Consider the following 21,549-nt stretch of genomic DNA (forward strand, 5'->3'; position numbering starts at 1 on the left):
GTCCATATGTTTTTGAACAGAATGTAGGTAACTAAGTGTTTTTCCTAAGGACTCGGTTACTGTGTACAATCCTGGAGCTTACCTGAACACAAGATGTATCCAAAGACAAGAGCCCCTTCAAAACAAACTCTCACGTGTCATGAAAACTTGTCAACAGATGTGAGATAGTCGGGCGTGTGACACCTGCTAGGTGTAAGTCCTTGGCCTTGGGCGAGATATGATCTGAAGTCTAAACGAGAACAAGGTCTTGGGTGTTCAGAGAAGCACCCACCGTGGCGAGCACGGATCAATGAGCCTGCCCCCCTTAAATGCCTTCGCTTTTGAGAGGAATCATAACGGGACAAGAATTAATTATTTAGTGCTGCTCCCTGTTGTGTGCGGGGTTTCGTTTATGATTGAGCATGAATTTTGCATGGCCGCTGACATTTTAAAAATCCTTGCTGTGGCAGAACTGTCAAGCTAGGCTGGGCGCAGACTCTGCAAACAGACCTTCTGTTTCATCTGAGTGCCTCAGGACCATGTCTGACACAGTGAGCTTTCAAATGGGTGGCCCCTATCTCCATATCACTTTTCATAATAACAGAATGCTTCACCTCCCTGTGATCTCTTGAACTTTTATTCTGCTGAGCTTGAATCGTGACCGGTTAACAAGGAATTCCTCCGTGAAAGGAGAACAAATTCATTACCTCGGCCTCACACAAAAACATTTTTTTTGGCTCCACCTGAGGTTTAATCTCTTGGGATCACCTACAGAATGTAGCCATGCATAGAAACAGCCATCACCAGCGTCTCTGTTGACAAGAGCCAGAGGTGTATGTTCATGTGTAGAACAAACAAGCCTGTATTCAGCAATGTGACAAACAGTCAGTTTCTCCTCTGTAGTCACTGGAGACCCATGAAAACTGGTACTGATATTTTGGTGTAATTATTGATTTCAAAGTAGCAAAAAGCTTGAAAATGTTGATTTAGTTTATTTGTTACATTTATTCTGAGGTGAATGGCATCTTTCCTTGCAATCCAGAGTGTCATCTCTTTGTAAAGACTGAAAACTTTACAAACTGTACAAAAAGTGAAACTAATATACTTGACAACAGACATACAATACATTGGCACAGTATCAAAAAGAGACACTTTTGTCAATTTGTATTCGTGGGCATGAGCTATTTTTTACCTCATTAGACTTGAAGCTCTTTCCCTGCATGCCATGTTTCCAGAAGGCCAGGACGCTATCCTGAAGGCACACTGTCAGAAGAGAAAGGTAAAAGGCAATGTGTCAGTGCACGATCAAGACAGCCAATGAAACACTGCCAACTTGATTAAGAGGAACAAAGCAATTAATTACGGGTTTACAAAAAGACCTTGTGTAAATGTAACATGCCACTTCGCTGGATATACAATCAGCTTTCTCTACACCTGCCAGCTTGTCATGCTAAGTTTTTTTTATCTACCTTTAGAGTAAGCAGTTTTTTTTTTTTAATGTTGTAAGGTCTACACACAGAATTATATGAACCTCCTAAGTCTTTGTCTAAAAGCTTACCAACTGATCCAATGCAGAAGTCAAAACTAAGCTCAGATGCCAGCTTCTTGTTAGACTTCAGTCTGCCCTGGAGATTAACAATCTTCAAATTTTCTGGGGAGAGAAAAAACAACAGGCTGTATGAATGATGTGGCAGAACACAGATATTTACATCCACTGTTTTGGTCAAAGCTGATGAAAAGAGGTTGTACTTACGGTCCAAACACACCAACACCGTGTCTCTCTCCAGCTGAGTGACATGGATTGCATCTACCTGCTGATGAGCTATGGGAAGGGAAGTTACAACTATAAAAATCTTGTTTTCAAACATTTCTGTGGCATAGCAATGTACAATGCATCTCTTATAAGTATTTAAATAAAAGTATACAGTATGTCTGATATAAAATTAGTTCTTTGATATTGCCTCTCCATTGCTGTTAGTTATTTTATAACTAAATATTGTAGTTTATTTGTCATCCTGAATCCCTTTCTTTTCATTTCTTTACATGTTTCACCATGGTTTGGAGAGCAAACAGAAAGCCATGTCATCATTTGTCATGTGTATCAGTGTTCAAACTGCACATAAGTCCTTTAAGAGGATGGTGTCTTTCACGTTATACTAATGAAGCCACAAAGATGAGAGGCTGCATTACATTCTCTAGAGGCTGCTTTTAGTAGACAACTACTGGCTTACTTGTTCCCATCTCTGTGAACCAGGAGGAGCAGGAGTTGAGGTTGATAGTCTCAAAGCGGACTACCTGGCCTGGCTCGGTGCCCTTGCTGATGGCCACACACACCAGAGGATACTCCTGCTCTGGGACCACCAGCATCTCAAACACCTTCAGTGGGCTGGGAAGAGGGAAGTCAAAGTGCTGCCACAGAAAGAGAGGGGGTAAGTGTCAATGGTGCTTCTTTATGTTTAATGATGCTTAAAATTGATTTTGTAGTGTAAAGCTAGTGAAAGAAATCCCCGGGAACATAATTAACTTGTGTTTTAGAGCAAGGGAGCAACGGACATTTCTTTTCTTGCTTGGACAACTAGATTTTAAAATAACTACAAATGTGCTCATGAAAGAACAAATATATTACACAACTTTGAGGTAAAAACATGTAGTTAACTAAATTTGTGGAGGAAGAGTAATCCTTGAGAAGAGAAATGAAAACAGCCAGTTTACCTTGATAAGCATAAACCTCTGCATGGGCTCATACCACTGCAACAGGACAATCCCAGACTGCAGCGCTCCACACAAGTACTTGTGGCCTGTATATGGATTTCTCACTGTAAAAAAAGAAAAGACTGTCAAGAAGTATAGCTAGATTGAGCTATGCAGGCCCTTTATACCTGTTTACAATAGGAGTACATAGTTTAAAAAACTGACCTAGTACAGAGAGGTTTCTCATATATTGACACAATTTAATATGACAGAAGGGTGAGTCAATAAAACAGAGTGGTTGAGAGGGAAAGGCCACTCACCAATGCAACACTTGTGACAGCCCTTTGTGTCAGGGATCTTAATTGTCAGGGCAAACCTCCTGAGGAGAGAAAACGGTCAAGTTGTTGTGTCAACAGTCTCTTAGCCGAGGAAGTATAAAATCTAAGAAGTCGGCCAGTGGCTATACTTTTTTTTTCTAACACTGCAGTCGTTTGTTGATGGCAGACAGTAAAGAACAAAAAGAGTGCAGAGCATGAGTGTGGCAACATGACTAAAGCAAAAATAAATAAATAAAAGAGTACGTACGAGACCAAATACCTCGGACATGTCGGTCTCACCTGGGTAAGATTTTGTCTGGGAAGCGATGAGTCTGGAACTGAGAAGCCAGGCCCGGCTTCTTCAGCTGCTCAAACAGCCCGATTAGATTGTGGGAGTACAGCTGGAAGGTTTTCCCTACAGCAAAATACAATATATTGTATCACAAGCTTCAAGAGTAAAACAGTGAGTAGTGTAGTCGTAAATAAAGCCATGAGTAAAAAAATACTTATCTTAAATATGAGGACAAGATCTAATTAAACATTTCTACACATATTTTAAACACAATTTCTGACATTTCTTTACACTTTCTGCATCACATGAAGCAGCTTTCATGTAGAAAGGTTAGATGGGAACACGTAAACATGGAGTAAAAACATAAGTGTGACGATGATGTGAAGCATGATTACCTTCTGATGAAGCCAGTTAGTAGAATATCAAATCAAGCCAGGCGAGAGGAGGATGGACAGTGGGCAAGGGAAGAGGAGAAGAGAACAGAAGTTAAATATACCAAGAGGCAAACTGATGTATGTAAAACCAAAAGCAGACCTCAAACTTTTTAATCCCATCTTTAACTGTTAAGCCAGAGAAAAAGACTCGACGACTAGGATAGCCAAACACAGACAGCTTGCTTTCAAATGATAACTGATTTGAGTTTTCTGACAACATGTTGCATGTCTGTTTTAATATATGAAACAAACTCCACTTGCATTTTCAGCTACTATACAATGTAACCTTCATAGATCACTATGTCTGAGTTGGAAAGGCTGTAAAGCCAGATGTGTCACTCATGAGTCACTGTGTTACATGGACACAGGTCTAATAGAAATAGAGGCTCTCCTATTGCAAAACAAAAGAAAGTTATTTCAAGGCTGCAGATATGGAGTGACTGTCTTGCCCTTAGGGGCTGCCAGATAACAGGACAAAGCAGCAGCAGCAGGTTATTACGGTGGTCAGTGAAGCAGAAGGCTGTGTCAGTCCATCACTTACCAGATAAAGACATCAGGTTGTTGTTGATAACGTACAGCCATGTACACTTCCTTGGGAACAGCTAAATTAGGGAATTAAACGAAAGTGGTACAATTACCTTTTAGTTGGACATTAGCTCTCAAAGGAGGGAGTAAGAAGGTGGAAAAAAAACATTTTATTGTTTGCTGTAAACAAAGTCACCCGGTGACAGGATTTTCAACCAAATCATGGATTATGGATGGATGGAATCAGTTAGGATTAGCTAGCTCAATACAGCTGACAAGATCTGCCTGTGATAGTTGCAAAATCAATCGTTGTCAGCTAGAAATGAGAAGTTTGCTTTTGTATACTGTGTTGCTTTGCTAGTGTCTTTATTGAACCAAATGTATCGTTACACACAGCAACATAATATTAGCTGCTGTTACCTGCTCCATTGTGGCTTCATGTAGCTCATTAAGATTCAGCGTATAGATTCCATCCTCTGTCCCAAAGATTAGGTACTGATCTAGAAAAAAAACATTATTTAAAAAAATAAATAAAAATAAAAAAAATAAATAGCATTGGCTTAAATTAAGCATGTTTGTGTACCATGCTTGTTTATTGAAGCTGTACCTTTGGTGTCTGGATGAATCCATGATGTGGCACAGTTGATCTTCAGTGGACAGCCATCAAACACCTTAGAGAAACAGGCTCCCATCTGAAATGAAAAGCAACATGGCTCAGAACAGGCAGCCTCTGGCTCAGAACAGGCAGCCTCTGGCTCAGAACAGGCCGCCTCTGGCTCAGAACAGGCCGCCTCTGGCTCAGAACAGGCCGCCTCTGGCTCAGAACAGGCCGCCTCTGGCTCAGAACAGGCCGCCTCTGGCTCAGAACAGGCCGCCTCTGGCTCAGAACAGGCCGCCTCTGGCTCAGAACAGGCCGCCTCTGGCTCAGAACAGGCCGCCTATGGCTCAGTGAAGTGCTGAAATGTCAGCCAGGGTTTAATGAACTAAAGCTGAGCAGAGCAGAACCAACCGCAAAGCAAAAAGCTCTGTGGACACCAAATATCTACAGAATGTACAGCAGCAGCTCAAACAAGATGCTTAATACCAGTGCCTATGAAACCAGGCCATCAGGGAAGAGAAGACTGAGGGACAATGCAGAGGATTCACTCACCAGTACTTTAGGCGTGGGTGGAAGACCGTTGATAGCTGGTTTCTAGAGTGGAGCAGAGGAAACAAAAAAAAACATAAGATAATGCACACATAGAACACAAAGACAAAGTAGAACAATTATTTTCAATTTAATTTAGCTCCAGCATCCACAATGAGCCTAACAAACGTTCATTAAATGTTCAATATCTGTGGATTAACTGTTGGTGTTTGGATCTGACAATAGAAAAAACATATTTGAGGTTTCAGTGCGAGGCCAGCCAGCTATTTGGAGACATGCCACATATAAAATATAGGCTGGTGGACCACAGATGACATTTTCATCTCACTAAAGATGAAAAGTGTGGCTGTCATGATTGAAGCATATACTGTATATTGTAATGCCATATTGTGAAATAACTTCAGACTCACAGGGAATTCCTTTTTCTCCTTCCGGTGCTGTCTGTTGGGTGGTGCTATGGGACTGCCTCCATTCACACTGTCATCTGAATCATTATCTGTCATAAGAGAGCAGGCAAATTAAAATTGCATATTTAGCATAACTATTAATCATAGTGTCAAAAACGTAGAAGCTAAATCCAAAGGAAGGACACATTTATGAGTCTCCCTTACCTTTACATTCAGATTTACTGAGAGCTTGTAAAATAAAATAAGTTCCAATTTAGAGACGTGCTTGTTTTAGGAGAACAGACACACACAAACAGGTTATTGCACATAATATATTTAAATCCAGACACTGAGACTAACCAGGATCAGAGGCGTGAGACAAAAGGCCGGGGCTGCTGACGCTGACAGAGAGGAAATCTGGAGATGAGTGCTCCACCTTGTTGCCTAGGTTCTCAGGTGTGCTCTGTATGCGAACAACCTGGCTCGGTCCGTTATCCGAGTTAGGGAACCTCCGAACCGTCAGAGACCTCTCATCATTAAGACCAAGCTCCTCTGACGAGCTGTTTAATCGTGGCTGAGAGAAAAAGAGTGAAAACAGTTTGGTGTTAATTCAAAGCACTTCGTACACTTCTAACATAGATTTTAACCGCACAAATCCATGCAGTTAAAATAATTGATTATTTTGTCTCACCTTCGGGGGCAGAGGAGGAGGAACCCCTGGCTTAAGGGTTGACCTGAAATAAAAAGTATTTATTTTTGTTACTTTATAATTTTCTTTTACAAAGAGGTATATTATAGCAATGAATGTTTTTGTGTCCATTATGAATCTTAACGTGATGACATTACTCACAGCTCCACTTCTTCAAAGGCATCTTCAAGATGGGCGATGTGTCCTCTGCAGGAAACAACACAGTGACCAGTGTGAAAAATAAGACTCATCAGAGCTCAGGATGAGGGGTGTTAATGGTTCTAATGTAAAATCCCTCCTTAGAGATGAAGAGAGTAGGACTCTAAGGAGAAGAAGATGTATTTGTTTGAAACCCCAGTGAGCATCATGAGATGGAAACAACAAGAAAATAAAGCTGTGTTGATACTTTAAATATCTCTAAAGTCTGTCTTACCATGTTACTATGACGTTCATTTAAAACGTTTACACTGGAGTCAAAACCATGTCGACTGACCTCAGATTCATTTATGCAGCAGTAAGTACAGTCTGGATCAACAGCTATTATCATACCATACATTTGGAATGGGGGGGGGGGGGGGGGGGGGGGGGGGGGGGGGGTGCCAGGGAGGGTGATTTGTGGACAGGGTGGGCGCTAAACCTCACTGAGAAAAGGATAGGGACCTGACAATGGGTGGATGACGTAGGTAGGGTGCTACAGCACACACAGTGTTAGTGTTACCGTTGGAACAATTCGTCCTCAACGCTTTTGAGAAGGCTTCTTCGAGGGAGAAGGCGAGAGAGAGAGAGAGGCCGACAGCCAAACGAGGACAGAGAGAAGTGGGAAAAGAAAAACAGTCAAAGCACATGGACAAGTGAGAAGGAGCTTACAGGCCAAAAGATAATTTCAGACTGTGGATGGGGAGAGTGATCTCATGCACAGACACAGGTTAGCTCCGGTAAATTAGCAGGTTAATATCAGACACAGTGAGGAAAATAATTTTCACTCCATCTCAACAATGGATATCACATATACATAGATATACAGAGCATAACTAACATACTTAGTATTGTGTGTCTCTATAATTGAATATTTACTGATATCAAAGAAGTAAAATAACTAAAGAACACCTTGTTTTTTTCCCCCTGGATGAATCTCAAGAGATGCATCCATTTTATAAGTAAGCCAAGTGAAAGAGTAAAAGAGAGAAAGTGGGGGGTAAATAGGAGCAGTTCCCATGACAACAGTTTCTATGGATTACCTGGTTGTTATTCCTCCCTCTGCAAAGGGACTCCAGGGGGAACGAAAGTCATTATCTTTACTGACATCCTGTGGAAAGACATGCATGCACATAAATAGATTATTTTTTAAACAGATTAATTTTTATGGATATGAATTCTCTTTTTCTACATGCATTTAAAATATAGTGATTGCAAACAGAAACAGAAAAGTAGTACTTAAATACTAGCATTGTTTAAAAGGAATTTGATTGTCACCATTTCAGAATGAGCCTCAGTTTCCTTCAGGAGTGGTGGTTCGAACTGGAGCTTGTCGACTACAAATGAAAAAATTAAATAAAAAAAGTGTTCAGTTTTGTTTTTTCTTGCACACTGCTTTGGCACTAGAGGGCATACGTGCCCAACGCTTCAAGACACACAAAGCCTTGGGAGTAGTTCTCTTGTGCATTAGTAGCATGAGCCTTAGAAAACACTTATAACGCCACTGAACACCCATATAGGTGTTTTTTTGGTGTGCTGGCTGATTGGAACTCTGTTCAGGTTAAAGGTGGACCAGAGCGTTGATGGGAATTCATTAGGTCATCTTTGTCTACTAATCTGAATGATAAAGGTGTAATTTGTCCTGCCCTAACAGACGCAACAAAGCTAACAGGTGACTCAGGAAGATGTCAATACACACCCACACAGTCCTGGGGACCGGTCTAATCAGCCAGAATAACTGAAAACAACTGTGTGAGTGTAACAATGAACCAACAGCAGATCATCTGCTTGCATTAAAATGTACCTGCCAAAACACCTCTGAGGTCCTTTATTGATATATTATGCTACTATGTGAATGTTTGGTCTGGAGCCTAAAGTCAGTCACCAAAGACAAACACAGATTACACTTGACACTAACCAGATCTGTTCACTTTGGGAAAATATTAGTGAGAGAGCAAGAAACAAAAATAAATCATGGAACAGATTCCTCTTAGTTTAGGTTTAAGGTCACATTCTGTCAAACAGTCGATCCCATAGAGGAGACTGGTTTAGTGTCCAGTGTAAACACGGTGTGATCCTGCTGTAGTTATGGAGACAGAAAAAAACCAACCTGCCAATAAATACCCCCACATAATCAGCTTCTCATTAACAAAGAAACTTTGTGTTTAAGAATTTCGACCACAGATTTTTTTTCTTTCCTGGTGTGTTTTTCTGCTTGAGCTTTGCTGATAATGTGGACGTGCTGCAGTATTTAAAAACGTAGACAACAGCGAGGAGGTGAGTCTCTAACAGACTACAGAAACCCTTTCGAGAAAGTTAAGGAATTAGGTGAGACGTACGAGTCAAACTTAACTTCCTTGTAAGAATCTGATTAGTCATCTACCATGTTATTTTTTAATGTGATGTTTATTTCAGTCAGTCTGATAGGAACCAAGATGTCACAATGTCCAAATTATTCAAAAACACTTAAGCTAAACAAACAGTAAGTTGCCACCACATGCAGAGGAACTCACCTTATTAGTGCCACTTAAATCTCAAACACAATGTTCTGTTATGTGCTACGACATTATCCTACATCTTAGGAAGTCTGGGAGTGAGCAAGGGATTTAAGCCAACACATACTGTCTCACTACACTCTCACTGACCTGCGTCCCCCCTGTGTCCCAAAGTGAAGCTAGGACTTGAGCACGGCCCTCCTTGGTTTGTCCCATTGTGTGCTTAATGTAGAAGGGAAAGTCAAATGTAATTGTGAGAAATATAGATAACACTAAACAGAAAGTACACCTGGTACAGCCACAGTACAAAGAAGCAAAAAACACAGTGAGGCACAGCAAGTATTGCCACAGATAAATAGGACAAACATCTAACAGAGACACATATCTTGACACTAGACGGTTACTATATCAACCCAAAATGATGAAATGAGAAACAGTCACGCTTCTGACACAACACAGCGTTCAACTTTATCTACAACTACTGACAACACAGACACACAAAAACTTCCTTGAAGGGTTGCAAAATAATACATTTGTGCAAAATAAAACATTTACACAATCTAATAAGCTGGATTCTCTGCCAAATTCAGAATCAGCACTTGTTGACTGAAAACTAAATTCCTCAAGAAACCTTTATGAGTCCTTCAGACAAGCTTTTCATATTATTCATTTAGTAAAACATGAAGGACAGCTAACTTAATGGCCTCTACTACATCCACTTTCTCTTCCGTGAATCCCCAGGCTATTTTTATACACACTACCACATGCTGTGGTCTGGAAAAGTGCCAGCCAGTGCTGCAGGATTAGTGGGATGACCCTCTGACAAGCCACCGGACCTCTTATCAACCTACAGAGCCAGGCTGACCAACATGCTGACAATTGACAGGACAGATTCATGGCAGGGGTTTGGGTTTTGTCTTAGTGATGGGTTTGGGCGTTTTGTTTACTTACAGTCTATCTCTGAGCGTGTCCTCTCTGCCCTGGCTTGTTTGTTAGTGGAGCGGATGGTGTGTCTGACTGCAGACAGGGGCTGAAGCAAAGAGTAAAAGAGAAAGAGATTTAAACGATAAGGAAATGTGAGTAGTAGTTGAAAGTGGGAGTACCACTTCACAATTATATAATATAGACTGCATTGCCTTAAGTCATTTAGCACAATTTTGACATATATCTTTTGGAATAATATGTAAAAACTAATTCTGAGAACTGAAAGCTACTTTTTGTACTGGGTCTATTCATCATTGCATTATTATGCATCCCAGAGGCTGTTTGTTTGCAACAAGCTCCATTGCTTGCAGTCAATAGCCTTCAGGGTTTTTCATTCATGGTCGCCAAGACAGTGCTACTGCTGTCAAGAGGAGAAAAGCACAATAGTCTTTTAAAAGGCACTGGTACCACCTCTTTGGCTGCCACATAGATGAGATGTTGATTCTAGTTGGAATATGAATGTCAATGGAGGGAATCAAAAAGAGGGGGAAGGGAAGCTTTAAGAGAGCATAAATAAACACGTCAACAAAGCTTACCTTTTATCATATTATCAAATTAAATACTTAGTGTGCTCCTACTTACATTCACTGCTGACGGGGAGTCTGTCAGTGCATTAAAGTCTTTTACTACACTATTTGGTCAAATTAGACAAGGACAATGTAGTAAAAAACAGAACACTACAAATATAGTTTACGGTTTAATTGATGAGCCAACAGAAATGTCAATATGACATTGTTACTCGGTCAAAACACATGTTGGTGTGGCCAAATAACCATATGAATATTAAAAACAAAACTTGGTGGTAAAATAAATAAAAAATGTTTGGATGAGTTTGTTAACCCAGTGCTTTTTATGGACATACATTCTGGGTCGGTGATAGATTGACATTGACACATTTTTTGTGTGCGTACATCTTTAAACACTTCATTGTTAGATGAATAGAGATTCAATTTCCTTCTTAAATGTTTTCAAAGCAAAAGGCAATTTTCACACAGTGTCTCCGTTTTTATATGTGATCAAATCAGACATTACCTCAAGGTCATCATCGTCCACTTCACTGTAATGCTGGTGGTTGTCTGGGTTGTTCATCTTATCTAGAAGGTCAAGAGCAAGCCTCCTTGTCAAACCCGTCTGAGCCACATACACATGCTGCATGAAAACAAGACAAAAGTTATAATAACCTGGAGCATCGTTTGAGAATAATTCAATTCAATTTTATTTTATTTATAGTATCAATTCATAACAAGAGTTATCTAAAGACACTTTACAGATAGAGTAGATCTAGACCACACTCCAGAATTTACAAGGACCCAACAGTTCTAGTAGTTTCCTCCAGAAACTCCGATAGTGGTGAGGAAAAACTTCCTACAATAATAATAGTGGTCTGACATCTCGTAATCTCACACGCAAGTCCTTGCTAACTGGAACATCAAAACCCCTGTAGAAATGGACATCAAATCCAACTTTTACTTTTATAGAGTAATTAAACCACCTGCATTAATCATCACATTCCTGGACCATCAGGATGAAACACCTTTCCTCAGAGCCATGCACTGTGTTAATGATAATAGAAACCATCTTTTAGGAAGCAGCTGAACTGTCTGCTTCTTAAAAGAGTTTTTTTATGCATGCACACAGGGCTGGAGCCTGAGTCTTCGTCCTCTTGACTGAGGCTTTGTTGACATTGTTGAAGAATGTTATTGCTAATAACTTTTCTTTAATACATAGACTGTGATTGGGTTTTAAACAACCATTTAGGGCAATGGTCTGACTCTGACCCAAACAGCTTGAAATTCAGCCAAACCACACAAAAGCTCATTGGGCCAACTTCTTTTTCTGGTCCTCAGGATTCACAAATGGTAGGCAAATACAATAAATGCAGTTTTTAATTTCAACTAAAGTAAGAAACTGTAAAAGACTGAACTCAGGCATGACTTTTGGAACTTGGCTAACATGCAACATTGCCACCGTGAATAGGTTCAGGCTAAAAAACTGCAATACATTCTTTGTTGTAAACATTTTAGTCTCCTATTATAAAATGTTTAACATATGTCGACAAGAGCAATGAAAAATATTACCGATAGAAGTTTTTCTGCGGTGGGCCTCTTCTTTGGGTTCTTTGTTAGAGACACTTTGACAAAGTTATGGAAGTGGGTGGACCTGGGGAAAACGATAATTATTTTTTAATGCAACGACTGTCACTATTATAGTTTTAAGACCAAAGTGTAAAGTATCACAATGTAATCCCAGAAAAGCATACTGAACATTCTGGGGCACTCACCATTTGTTTTTGTCTTTTAACTTCGGAGGCTGAAAGCTGCTCTTTGACATCAAAAACAAGGCCCTGAGGAAAAAGAAAAAAACTTGGATTAAGGAGAATTCCGGTCGATTTCAACACGTAGACAGACTTAAGAACTAAGTAAGACGAACTTAAGTAAAGTAAGCCTGCAAATTCTTCTTATACTAACCTAAACATAGTTTTAAAAGGAACACCATTGAAGTAATGAAAAGACTCGATTACATTACACTAACACATTAGAAGAAATTAGCCTAAGAATCACCTGAGAACGTTCCATCTGACTTTTTTCAAGGAAAGTAAAACATACCTCATTGGGTGTAGGTCAAACATTGGAGGTTGTAGCTCAGCCAACTCTATGGACGTGATGCCAACAGCCCAGATATCACACAGCTGGTTGTAGCCACCATTCTTTTCCACTGCTGCTACTTCTGGAGCCATCCTGCACAAATTCAGGACAAGAATTCAGCGACGACTCTCCAAACAAAAGGAAACAAGACTAGGTAAAAACCTAGTTTATATCTAGACCATCTGGTCAATATGCCAAATTGTGGACAAATGGTTACCAGGATAGTAAGAGGTGGTGTCTATCATGTGAATATAGAAATTAAATGTAGAAGTGCTAACCAATAGTATCATTATCATCATCATTACGATATGACCATATCACAAACGACGAGTCTAAATGCGCAATATATAAGGAAAATCATTTTATTTAGCGATGGGTACCAAAACACGGTTTTAAAACGAGCTCCGGGGCTTAAAACTTTAGTATTTGCCATCAGACTGCAGCCTTTACCCTGCTATGTGTCGGGGCTGAACTCCTTTCACACGCAAACACGCACACATAGGCTGCGATGGAGGCAACTACTTCTTACTGTAGCCTAAGTAAGTGCAATAAAATCCTTGTGAGTAAAAAGCTAATATTTTATCAATACAACAGTTCAACAGGCATAAACATGTAGAAAAAAATATTTTAATCTCTCTCTCATTCACTGCTGTTATGTTAAACATGCACACAACGGACTAGTTTGGCTAATAGCGAATTGTGACAAGATAAAATAAAAAACGTATGTCTAACTGTTGTCTTAGTTTGCCACGAATCTTGAAATTTTGCATATTCTTTTAAACTTAGCTGCTGGCTGAGACAAACCAGTCCCCCCCCTAGCCTTTTAGCGGTAAGTCCACATGACTAGTTATTATACTCGTCAATGACATCGGACCTCAACAGAGGAGGAAGAACAGGATGAATGACTGATACTGATTGATGTCTGTGAACAATAAACCTCTTGAATCTTCATGCTTTCTAAACTTCACTCATTATGAGTTCATATAGTGACTTTGCTGTTGTAAACAGAGCTGTTGCTGCTCTACAAACAACATTTAACTTCAGATGGAAACTGAAACGTATGTTCCACTGGCAGAGATGGGAAGTAACAAAGTACAAATACTTTGTTACTGTCCTTAAGTAGATTTTTCAAATATTTTTACTTTACTATTTATTATTGTACCGATGTTTTACTTTTACTCCTTACATTTTATATAATTAGCTTGCTACTTTACTTTTGTACAAAAGGTTGTCATGTCGGAGAATAGCGCGGACACGCGCCTCACACAGCGTGAGAGAAGAGAAAGAGACTAGCTGTCCGGAGGATAATCAGTTGAGATTGTGCGTGTGCATCCTTGAGAACTGTAAGTCGTATAACTTATGTTGTCAGTTCATTTAAGCCTGTTGTGTTTTTCTGTAGTTCTGGCACATTTAAAGTTAGCTAGCTAGTAATTTTGTTGTTTGTGTTCTTCACCTGTTAGCTAGATTACACCAGGCTATTTTTTGCTGCGTGCTGACTGTTAAACGCCTTTGATCACGTTTGTATTTTAGGTATTTATTTACATGTTACAGTTAGACTACCCCGCATTAAGATAATGGAATTAATAGTGTTTATTTGCTAGCATATATGATTCCTTTATGCATTGTGTATGGTAGCCTTTACAATGTTATTTATTTGTTCGCAGAACCACACACACACCGTCCGTGTTTTAACAGACCCACCTGGAGCAAAGCTGAAAACCAGTATCAGCTTTAACTACAGTCCTAATCTAGTCCTTACTAAAAAGTTTAAAATAGTTTCACTGGCGTTACCATTATTATTGTTTGAGTCATCAATACCAAATTCAATCTAATTGTAAATGCAGTAGGCTACTGTACATTGCACTGGATGCACCACTGCAAGACAATTTAACAGATTCCCAATCACCCTTACCCTACTTCTAAAATATAGGGGGGCCTATTCATTAATTTCGGTTTAGTAATTCATATTTTAGCCTTTATTTTCTTTCCAGAAGCCATATTTGAGCGAGCGCACACACACCTGTTTAAATGTTAAGGGGAAGATTAAAAAAGAGAAGAAAAAAAAGAGAACTGGATCTGAAAATTCTCACAAAATCACAATTGGATTAATTTCTTTCTACTCAGTCAGAATCGTATTAACCTCAAGTCCCAGTCTCTGTCACAATAATCATATATGTGATATTTTAGACCTATTGGCAGACATCCATTAAAGCCTGTTTTCCATGTCCACTGAAGTCTCACAGCTTGCACTCTAAAAAATGGTTTTCATTTGCAAGGCTACATTTACTTTTATACTCTAAGGAAACTTCCAAGCCTGTACTTTGTTACTTTTACTTGAGTAAAGAACTTTAATCAGAACTTCTACTTTAACCAGAGTATTTTTTAACACAAGTATCTGTACTACTTAAGTACGGGAAGTCAGTACTTTTGCCATCTCTGCTTACTTGCATTGTTTCCTTGTGCTACTTTCAGATTAGATCGCTTTTCTTTATAATGTGTAGGTCTATTACTTTTTTTTTTTTTTTACCTATTCAAGAAAGTCAAAAGCCCAATGGCTTGGGTTGGGGGGTATCTTTCACATTAGCTAGTTTCTGCATAACACGGCCATATATTGTTTGTATACATTTGATCCATTATGTGCTTTAGAAAACGCTACAATGTTTTATTGAAAATAAAAAATAAAAATTGCTTAACAAAACAAGGCCCAATGGCTCATTTGATAAGGGTGACACACTCACCAGTAAGGTGTTCCAATGAAGGACTTCCTTTTGGCAATGGTTGCTGTTATTTTGGCTGCAACTCCAAAGTCAGCTGTAACAAGGTTTGACAGGGCTTTTCAGATTATGTAATCCACGTATGACTGAAAGCTAGAGAAGAGTTCAAGAGTTCCTTGAGAATAAAAAAGCTAAAGAGCAATTTACCTAACTTCACATCTCCATTGTCTGTAAGAAGTATGTTGGCACCCTGTTAAAAAAAAAAACATTGCTTAAATATTTTTTTTTACAACAAGAAAATACATCTATCAAGAGACCATAATAATATTTTGGTATCATGAGATTGTGGCTGGAAATGCTGAGCTGATGTGCTCAACGGGTATAAAACACAGTGACAAATGTTGAACTTTCTCAGTAACATCTGGTTTAGCTGAAGCATTAACTGCTGGTATGTTTTTGATCTGACTGCGAGTACAGTTTCACCAGTATTACTACTTTTTGACAGTTCCACTGACTGTTTCTGCTGGCTGTGACTGACTGTCTCCCTGGTGTCATCCTGTGGTGAGAGTAAAGGAAACAGGAAGTGCTTGCTACGTAGAGCTGAGTAAAGATAATAGGTTCAGCCCTGACCTTCTGTGATAACACATGAGACTGAGGCTCCAGTCGGTGTGCATGTACCAGGCGTGATCAACTTCAGCTCAACCTCAAAACCGCTGTAAGTGACACGTTTTCAAGTGAACACATTCCCAGCTACACCATTTGTGTGACTTCAGTTCACACCTCTGTAGCGTGCTGCTGCACCAGAGAGAACAGACCTTTAAACTGCTTAAGGACCAACAACAGTTTACAGTGATATTAATTGTTCTCAAGCTGTGCAACTGCTGCATCTTTTTGTCAGTTTTACTCCTCTTCTTTTCCCCCTCCCATTCTCTTTGTTTTGAGATTTGTTGTTAAAAGATTTAATGTTAATCTGACTCCGTTGGCATGAGGCAAAGTGTCAATGTGTAGCATATAATAATAGGTCTGAAGTGGCCAAGATTAATGCTAAAAGAGAACAAAACAAAGTAGAAAAGCTAGGATACCTTGATGTCACGATGCATCTTGCCCTTGCTGTGCAGATATCCCAAACCCTATAAAAGGAAATGAATGTATTCAGTAATGAGTTCAACTGATATTCCAAGCTTTGAAATATTCTTTTTGTATAACTGATTTAAAAGTGCCATTACCTGTATGGTCTCTCTGCAGACATATGCTATCTGAAGCTCCGAGAGAGGTCCCGTCACTATAATACAATTTCATTCCATGTTTGCAAGGCAAGGATTAAGACAAAAATAAGTTTTACAATGGATATACAGTATTTTAAAATATGTTACTACTGCATCTTTCAAGTAATGAATAAGAAAGAAGCTCACCATGATAAATGTCCTGCAGAGATCCTCCACCACAGTACTCCATACATATCCAAAGCTTCTCTCGACTGATGACATCAGAGAAAATGATTACAATAGGAACTGCTGCTTTGCTAGTTAGCTAGACACACTTGTTATACAGCTAAGTAACTATTTTGACAAGTAGCAAAACATAAGCAGCACAAGTATTCTACAAAGGTTTCTTGTTAAACAAGTTATGTTGCACAAACCAACAATCCTTCCTGAAACAACATGGCGAACACATGTTAATAAACGAGGTGTCTGAGAAGAGTGGGTTGAGTAGAAAAATGATGACAACCTTCTGACAAATAGCTAGAAATAAGACCAGTGATAAGACCAGTGTGACTGTGATCAAACTGACACTTTGCCAGCAGAGGTAAAAATATGGTACTGTACACTGCCTTAGATACAACTGTGCAACTTTTCAAACCTTGTAGCTGGACATGGAAATTATTTTATGTCAGGAAACAGGTCTGAACGGAAACTGGATTCCACCACAAAACTGTGGTTCTTCTAATACAATTAATCGAGTTTTATAAAAATTAACGCATGGTGGGTTGCTCATTAACATTTTACAGAAACCATTTGTGTTCCATGCGGCGAGACTGCATAAGACATGCCTGCTGTGATAAGACATGCATCTCTCTGGACTAACAGCCATATAAAACAGATCAGAGACTCATATTCCAGTTAAACCTGCTGGAAGTCTGAGGCAGTGGTGGGCGGACCGGCCCTACTTCCTCTCAAATACCAGCCACAAAAAATAGGCTCCATTAAAACATAAGAGCTGCATCCTGGCGCTGAAAAGCCTAGTCAGCACATGAATGAGTCAGTTGAAAGGTTTCAGTCACACTTTCACAAACAGGTGTGACTAATTGAATAATTACATCATGTGAGTTTCAGGCAGTGGCTCTGGGACATTAAATGCTTTTGACAGTAACGTATGAATTCCACAAATGTTCCACCTTTGTCTGGCTACGATAAAAGTGTATAAATACATAGCGTATAAAATGACACAGCAGGAGTATTTTAAGCTGGCTCTTACCAGAGGTAGCTCCCAAAGTAGGCCACAATATTGTGGTGCATGCATTCCTTCACCATGAAGATTTCCTGCTGTATGATGGAAAAATCATCCCCTGGAAACAGAGGGAGAAATCACAAAGGCACATGGACAAAAAGTTAGATTTACATTTTTTTGCCAGGGAACTGTTTCATTTTAAAATGAGACATTATAAATTTGGAAATAAACACCTCACAAAAGTATTGTGGGTATGAAATTACAACAATTTTGTTTATGATTCATTGCCAGAATTCATCTCCTTTTTTTTCTTTTTCTTTTTTACACACTAGAACAAACCTTAAATTTGAAATGTCTAAATAAAAAAACTATATAATACAAGCTGATGTACAAATGATACAAAGGTTGTGCACACCTTACACTTTAGGTTTCAGAAAACACATTTCCAATTAGTTTTCCAAACTCAAAACCACAGAACAAATTCTTCCCATATTTCCGTCAGACTATATGGTACAATAATTCATCTCTGTGTAAATACAGCAGATTGTACAACAGCCAATAAAAACAGAAGGAACACCTTGTACTTTTAAAGTTTATGTGGTATAGGCTGATATCCAGGCCGCTTTCCAGTTCAGCAAAGCACTCTTAACACATCCGACCAGTAGGAAGTAAGAACACTAAAATATGTAAGCCCAGCTGCTCCCAATTGTGCAGAGACGTAGTCCTGGAATACATTAACAGGAGGTTAAGATCTACCAGACTCTGCCAACTTCAACGCTCTATCAACAGACTGTCATCAAAAGGCCTCGGTCAAGATTAAATTTCAGGTCAATCTCTGCCAGAATCATTATTTATTTTTCTACGTATGGTTGAGTGTGTCAATTCTGGTCTTTTGATGGATACATTCTATAATAAATATCAGCAGTGTCACAAAATAGTAACAAGCTAGGTTTGGCAACTACCCCCAGCTGTGGCCTGAAGACAAAAAGTTGTTGTTGACCTGCACTTTACTGCGATACATAGCTCCAGGGGGCTTGTGGTGTAGTCTAATTAAAATGATACAGGGGCATTTTAATTTTGGAAGAAAACATCTCTGGATATACATCCTGGAACACGGAGGCATTTTTCGAGCACACAAACAAGGCTTTTACCCAATGAAAAGAGCAGTCTTGTTTTCAGCCTGTCTGGGTGGGGTTAGGCTCTCTCACATGAGCCTCTGAATTAAAATCTGGTTGGAATGCCAACACGTTTATAACTTTCTAGCTGATAAACAACAAACCGGTGAATTTCTTTCTTTCTTTTTTAAATCAGCTACATTTCGGGTATTTAGTCACATCAGAAAGCTTGAGATGATGTAAATATTAGTTGTCTAAACTACATAAAAGAACAAAAACTATGTACCTTTATTCCTTGTGACCATAATTGTACATCCAACTGGTTTTACATGGTAGCTTTGGATGAATCTACTAATATAGGACATTAAGTAGCTTGATTCAACTTCTTGCTTAAATCCTCTTTGTGAGAGTTCTCGCATTTGTTCTGCACCCTGTCACAGTCCTGTCTCTGCACGCTTGAGACCTGACTTCAATGATTAATTACTAAAAGCTAATCCTGTCCATATATTTTTATTATTCTTGGGAGAGACTTGACAAGTCTGTAAAAAGAATAAAAAGTGCCAATCATTCAATTTGAACACCTCCCTTCTATCTGTAAAATTTGAGATGAATGTCTCGCTCTCTCTCTGCTTTGATGAGGACGAACGTGAAAGTATTCTTTGTTTGCTAAATAATGCTAGAGAAAGGTCACAATTTTGATAACTTATTAATTATTGTTTTTTTATTTTGTGTCATTTCAGAGGAGGTACTACTGGTGACTGAGAGAAATTGTGCAAGGAGCCACAACATTTTGAGCAAGGGTAATTTCAGTGACATAAATCTGAGCTTAGTAAAAAAAACAAAAAAAAACATAAGACAATATTCTCTTTGAGTTGAGGTCTAGGCCTACAGAGCTTGTCCACTTCCTGTCAGACTGAGCGCTTCCCTCTGCTCTCTGAATATATATATACACTCGCTTATTGCTTCAGTGTTAAGTCTTGTTCAATGTTAAGCTAAGCCAATCTCAAGCTAATATGGTTTGATGGATGTTCTATCAGTTTTTACATAAGGCTAACTTTAAATTAAAAAGGGAAAATAGATCAATAATTACGAACAATCCGAGGAGATCGGAAAACCATTCAAAAAGTTACTGCTTCTGTTCTGACATAACACCTTATAGAAAATAAATGTAACTGCATGCAGAGATGAGACATTGTTCCACACCCAAACGGCTTGCAGCAGAATTTCTAATAGAAACATCCAGGAGGCGGGTGCCAACTTCTCAGGGACAGTAATGACAAAACACAACGAAAATGGGAAAATGACCTGTCATAAGAAGAAAAGAGGTATAGTGAGAGATGTAATAATAGTGTTTAAAAAAGAAAGACTAAAAGTGCGTACACTCACTGCAAGAGGAAAAGAAGAAAAAAGCTCTCCTTTCCCCGTCGTCCCTTAATGGTCAGAAAGTAAAGAACAACACTAATTTGGTCTTAAGTAGTTATTTACCATCTAACTAATCAGATTAACCTGCGATGTGCCCCACAGTACCTGCAGCCAGAAAGCTTCACCACTCCTATCTCCTCTCACTCTGTCACTCACTTCAAAGCACCGTCCCTCCTCCTGGTCAAACCTGTTTGATTCTGTGGTCCGCCTAAAGCTGTTTACCTGAAGCCTAGAAAGGAGTGACTCTTGCAAAAAGAGGGGGTGTTGAAGTAATAATAATAGTGATCACATAAAGTAATAATTCAATCTACACAGCTCTATAAAGAAGGAAATGAACAGAGAGAATATGAATGGTCACATGGAAAACACGTGGAATACATGCTTATCTGTGATACATGTAGGGGAACATAGCTAGGGCCATGTTTGACTAGAAAATGTAACACTACTCTAACCCTATTTAACATAAAACTTAGCTGTACACTAGGCCTATGTACACTCTTTATCTGTGTATTATTTCTGTACTCCTTATTTATCCTTTACGTTTGCACAAATGATATTTACTACAGATATAGATCAGTTCAGTTCAATTTAATTGTTTGCATCACCTTTTAACCAAAAAAAGCTTGTGTTGCTTCTCCAGTGTGAGGAAATAATTGAAATAACTGTCTGCCTCTTGATGTTACGAACACTCTTTCTATAAGGGCCGTTTTTTAGCTTTGACAAAGCAATCCCTCATGTTTTTCCATCCTCTCCAGCAAAATACTTCTTCTTTTCAGAGTGTGGTGTCTCTCTCTGACCAGATATTTAAGGCTGTTTGACTCCCTGTGGTCTGTACATGGAGAATCATACTGAGTTTTGTACAGGCAAACTTGGCCAATCCTCCTTCCCAGCCAACAATGCCGAAATTGAATGTGCAGCACGTGCCAGCTTACAAAAACACAGAGGCGCACGACCTCGCGCCGACAACTTGTGGAGCATTCGTGCTGGAAATGAGAGGCGGTGACATAATTTAATGGCTCACGCTGGGAACACACACACACACACACACACACACACACACACACACACACAC

General features: G+C 39.2%; 1 protein-coding gene across 9 annotated transcripts in view; it reads right to left on the reverse strand.

The window, feature by feature from the left end:
- The window catches only part of map4k5 (mitogen-activated protein kinase kinase kinase kinase 5), a 35,355-nt gene that overhangs the window by 3,562 nt on the left and 10,244 nt on the right, over window positions 1-21,549 (reverse strand). The window contains exons 4-35 of one of the 9 annotated variants that reach the window (XM_034857566.1): window positions 17,968-18,058; window positions 16,905-16,969; window positions 16,719-16,774; window positions 16,575-16,622; window positions 15,700-15,742; window positions 15,517-15,589; window positions 12,740-12,871; window positions 12,415-12,477; window positions 12,212-12,293; window positions 11,166-11,282; window positions 10,101-10,179; window positions 9,300-9,371; window positions 7,933-7,991; window positions 7,698-7,765; window positions 7,178-7,216; window positions 6,622-6,666; window positions 6,463-6,505; window positions 6,132-6,345; window positions 5,997-6,020; window positions 5,796-5,881; window positions 5,389-5,430; window positions 4,846-4,930; window positions 4,659-4,738; window positions 4,255-4,315; window positions 3,675-3,677; window positions 3,288-3,402; window positions 2,991-3,049; window positions 2,692-2,795; window positions 2,211-2,388; window positions 1,733-1,801; window positions 1,538-1,630; window positions 1,172-1,242 (exon numbers count right to left, since the gene is read on the reverse strand). In XM_034857566.1, the coding sequence (XP_034713457.1) occupies window positions 1,172-1,242; window positions 1,538-1,630; window positions 1,733-1,801; window positions 2,211-2,388; window positions 2,692-2,795; window positions 2,991-3,049; window positions 3,288-3,402; window positions 3,675-3,677; window positions 4,255-4,315; window positions 4,659-4,738; window positions 4,846-4,930; window positions 5,389-5,430; window positions 5,796-5,881; window positions 5,997-6,020; window positions 6,132-6,345; window positions 6,463-6,505; window positions 6,622-6,666; window positions 7,178-7,216; window positions 7,698-7,765; window positions 7,933-7,991; window positions 9,300-9,371; window positions 10,101-10,179; window positions 11,166-11,282; window positions 12,212-12,293; window positions 12,415-12,477; window positions 12,740-12,871; window positions 15,517-15,589; window positions 15,700-15,742; window positions 16,575-16,622; window positions 16,719-16,774; window positions 16,905-16,969; window positions 17,968-18,058 (2,459 nt within the window). The remainder of the gene's footprint in view (window positions 1-1,171; window positions 1,243-1,537; window positions 1,631-1,732; window positions 1,802-2,210; window positions 2,389-2,691; window positions 2,796-2,990; window positions 3,050-3,287; window positions 3,403-3,674; window positions 3,678-4,254; window positions 4,316-4,658; window positions 4,739-4,845; window positions 4,931-5,388; window positions 5,431-5,795; window positions 5,882-5,996; window positions 6,021-6,131; window positions 6,346-6,462; window positions 6,506-6,621; window positions 6,667-7,177; window positions 7,217-7,697; window positions 7,766-7,932; window positions 7,992-9,299; window positions 9,372-10,100; window positions 10,180-11,165; window positions 11,283-12,211; window positions 12,294-12,414; window positions 12,478-12,739; window positions 12,872-15,516; window positions 15,590-15,699; window positions 15,743-16,574; window positions 16,623-16,718; window positions 16,775-16,904; window positions 16,970-17,967; window positions 18,059-21,549) is intronic. The other 8 variants (XM_034857567.1, XM_034857571.1, XM_034857569.1 and 5 more) reach the window with 8 other exon arrangements.

Source organism: Etheostoma cragini, chromosome 20, assembly GCF_013103735.1.
Source record: "Etheostoma cragini isolate CJK2018 chromosome 20, CSU_Ecrag_1.0, whole genome shotgun sequence".
Classification (NCBI taxonomy): Eukaryota; Metazoa; Chordata; class Actinopteri; order Perciformes; family Percidae; genus Etheostoma; species Etheostoma cragini.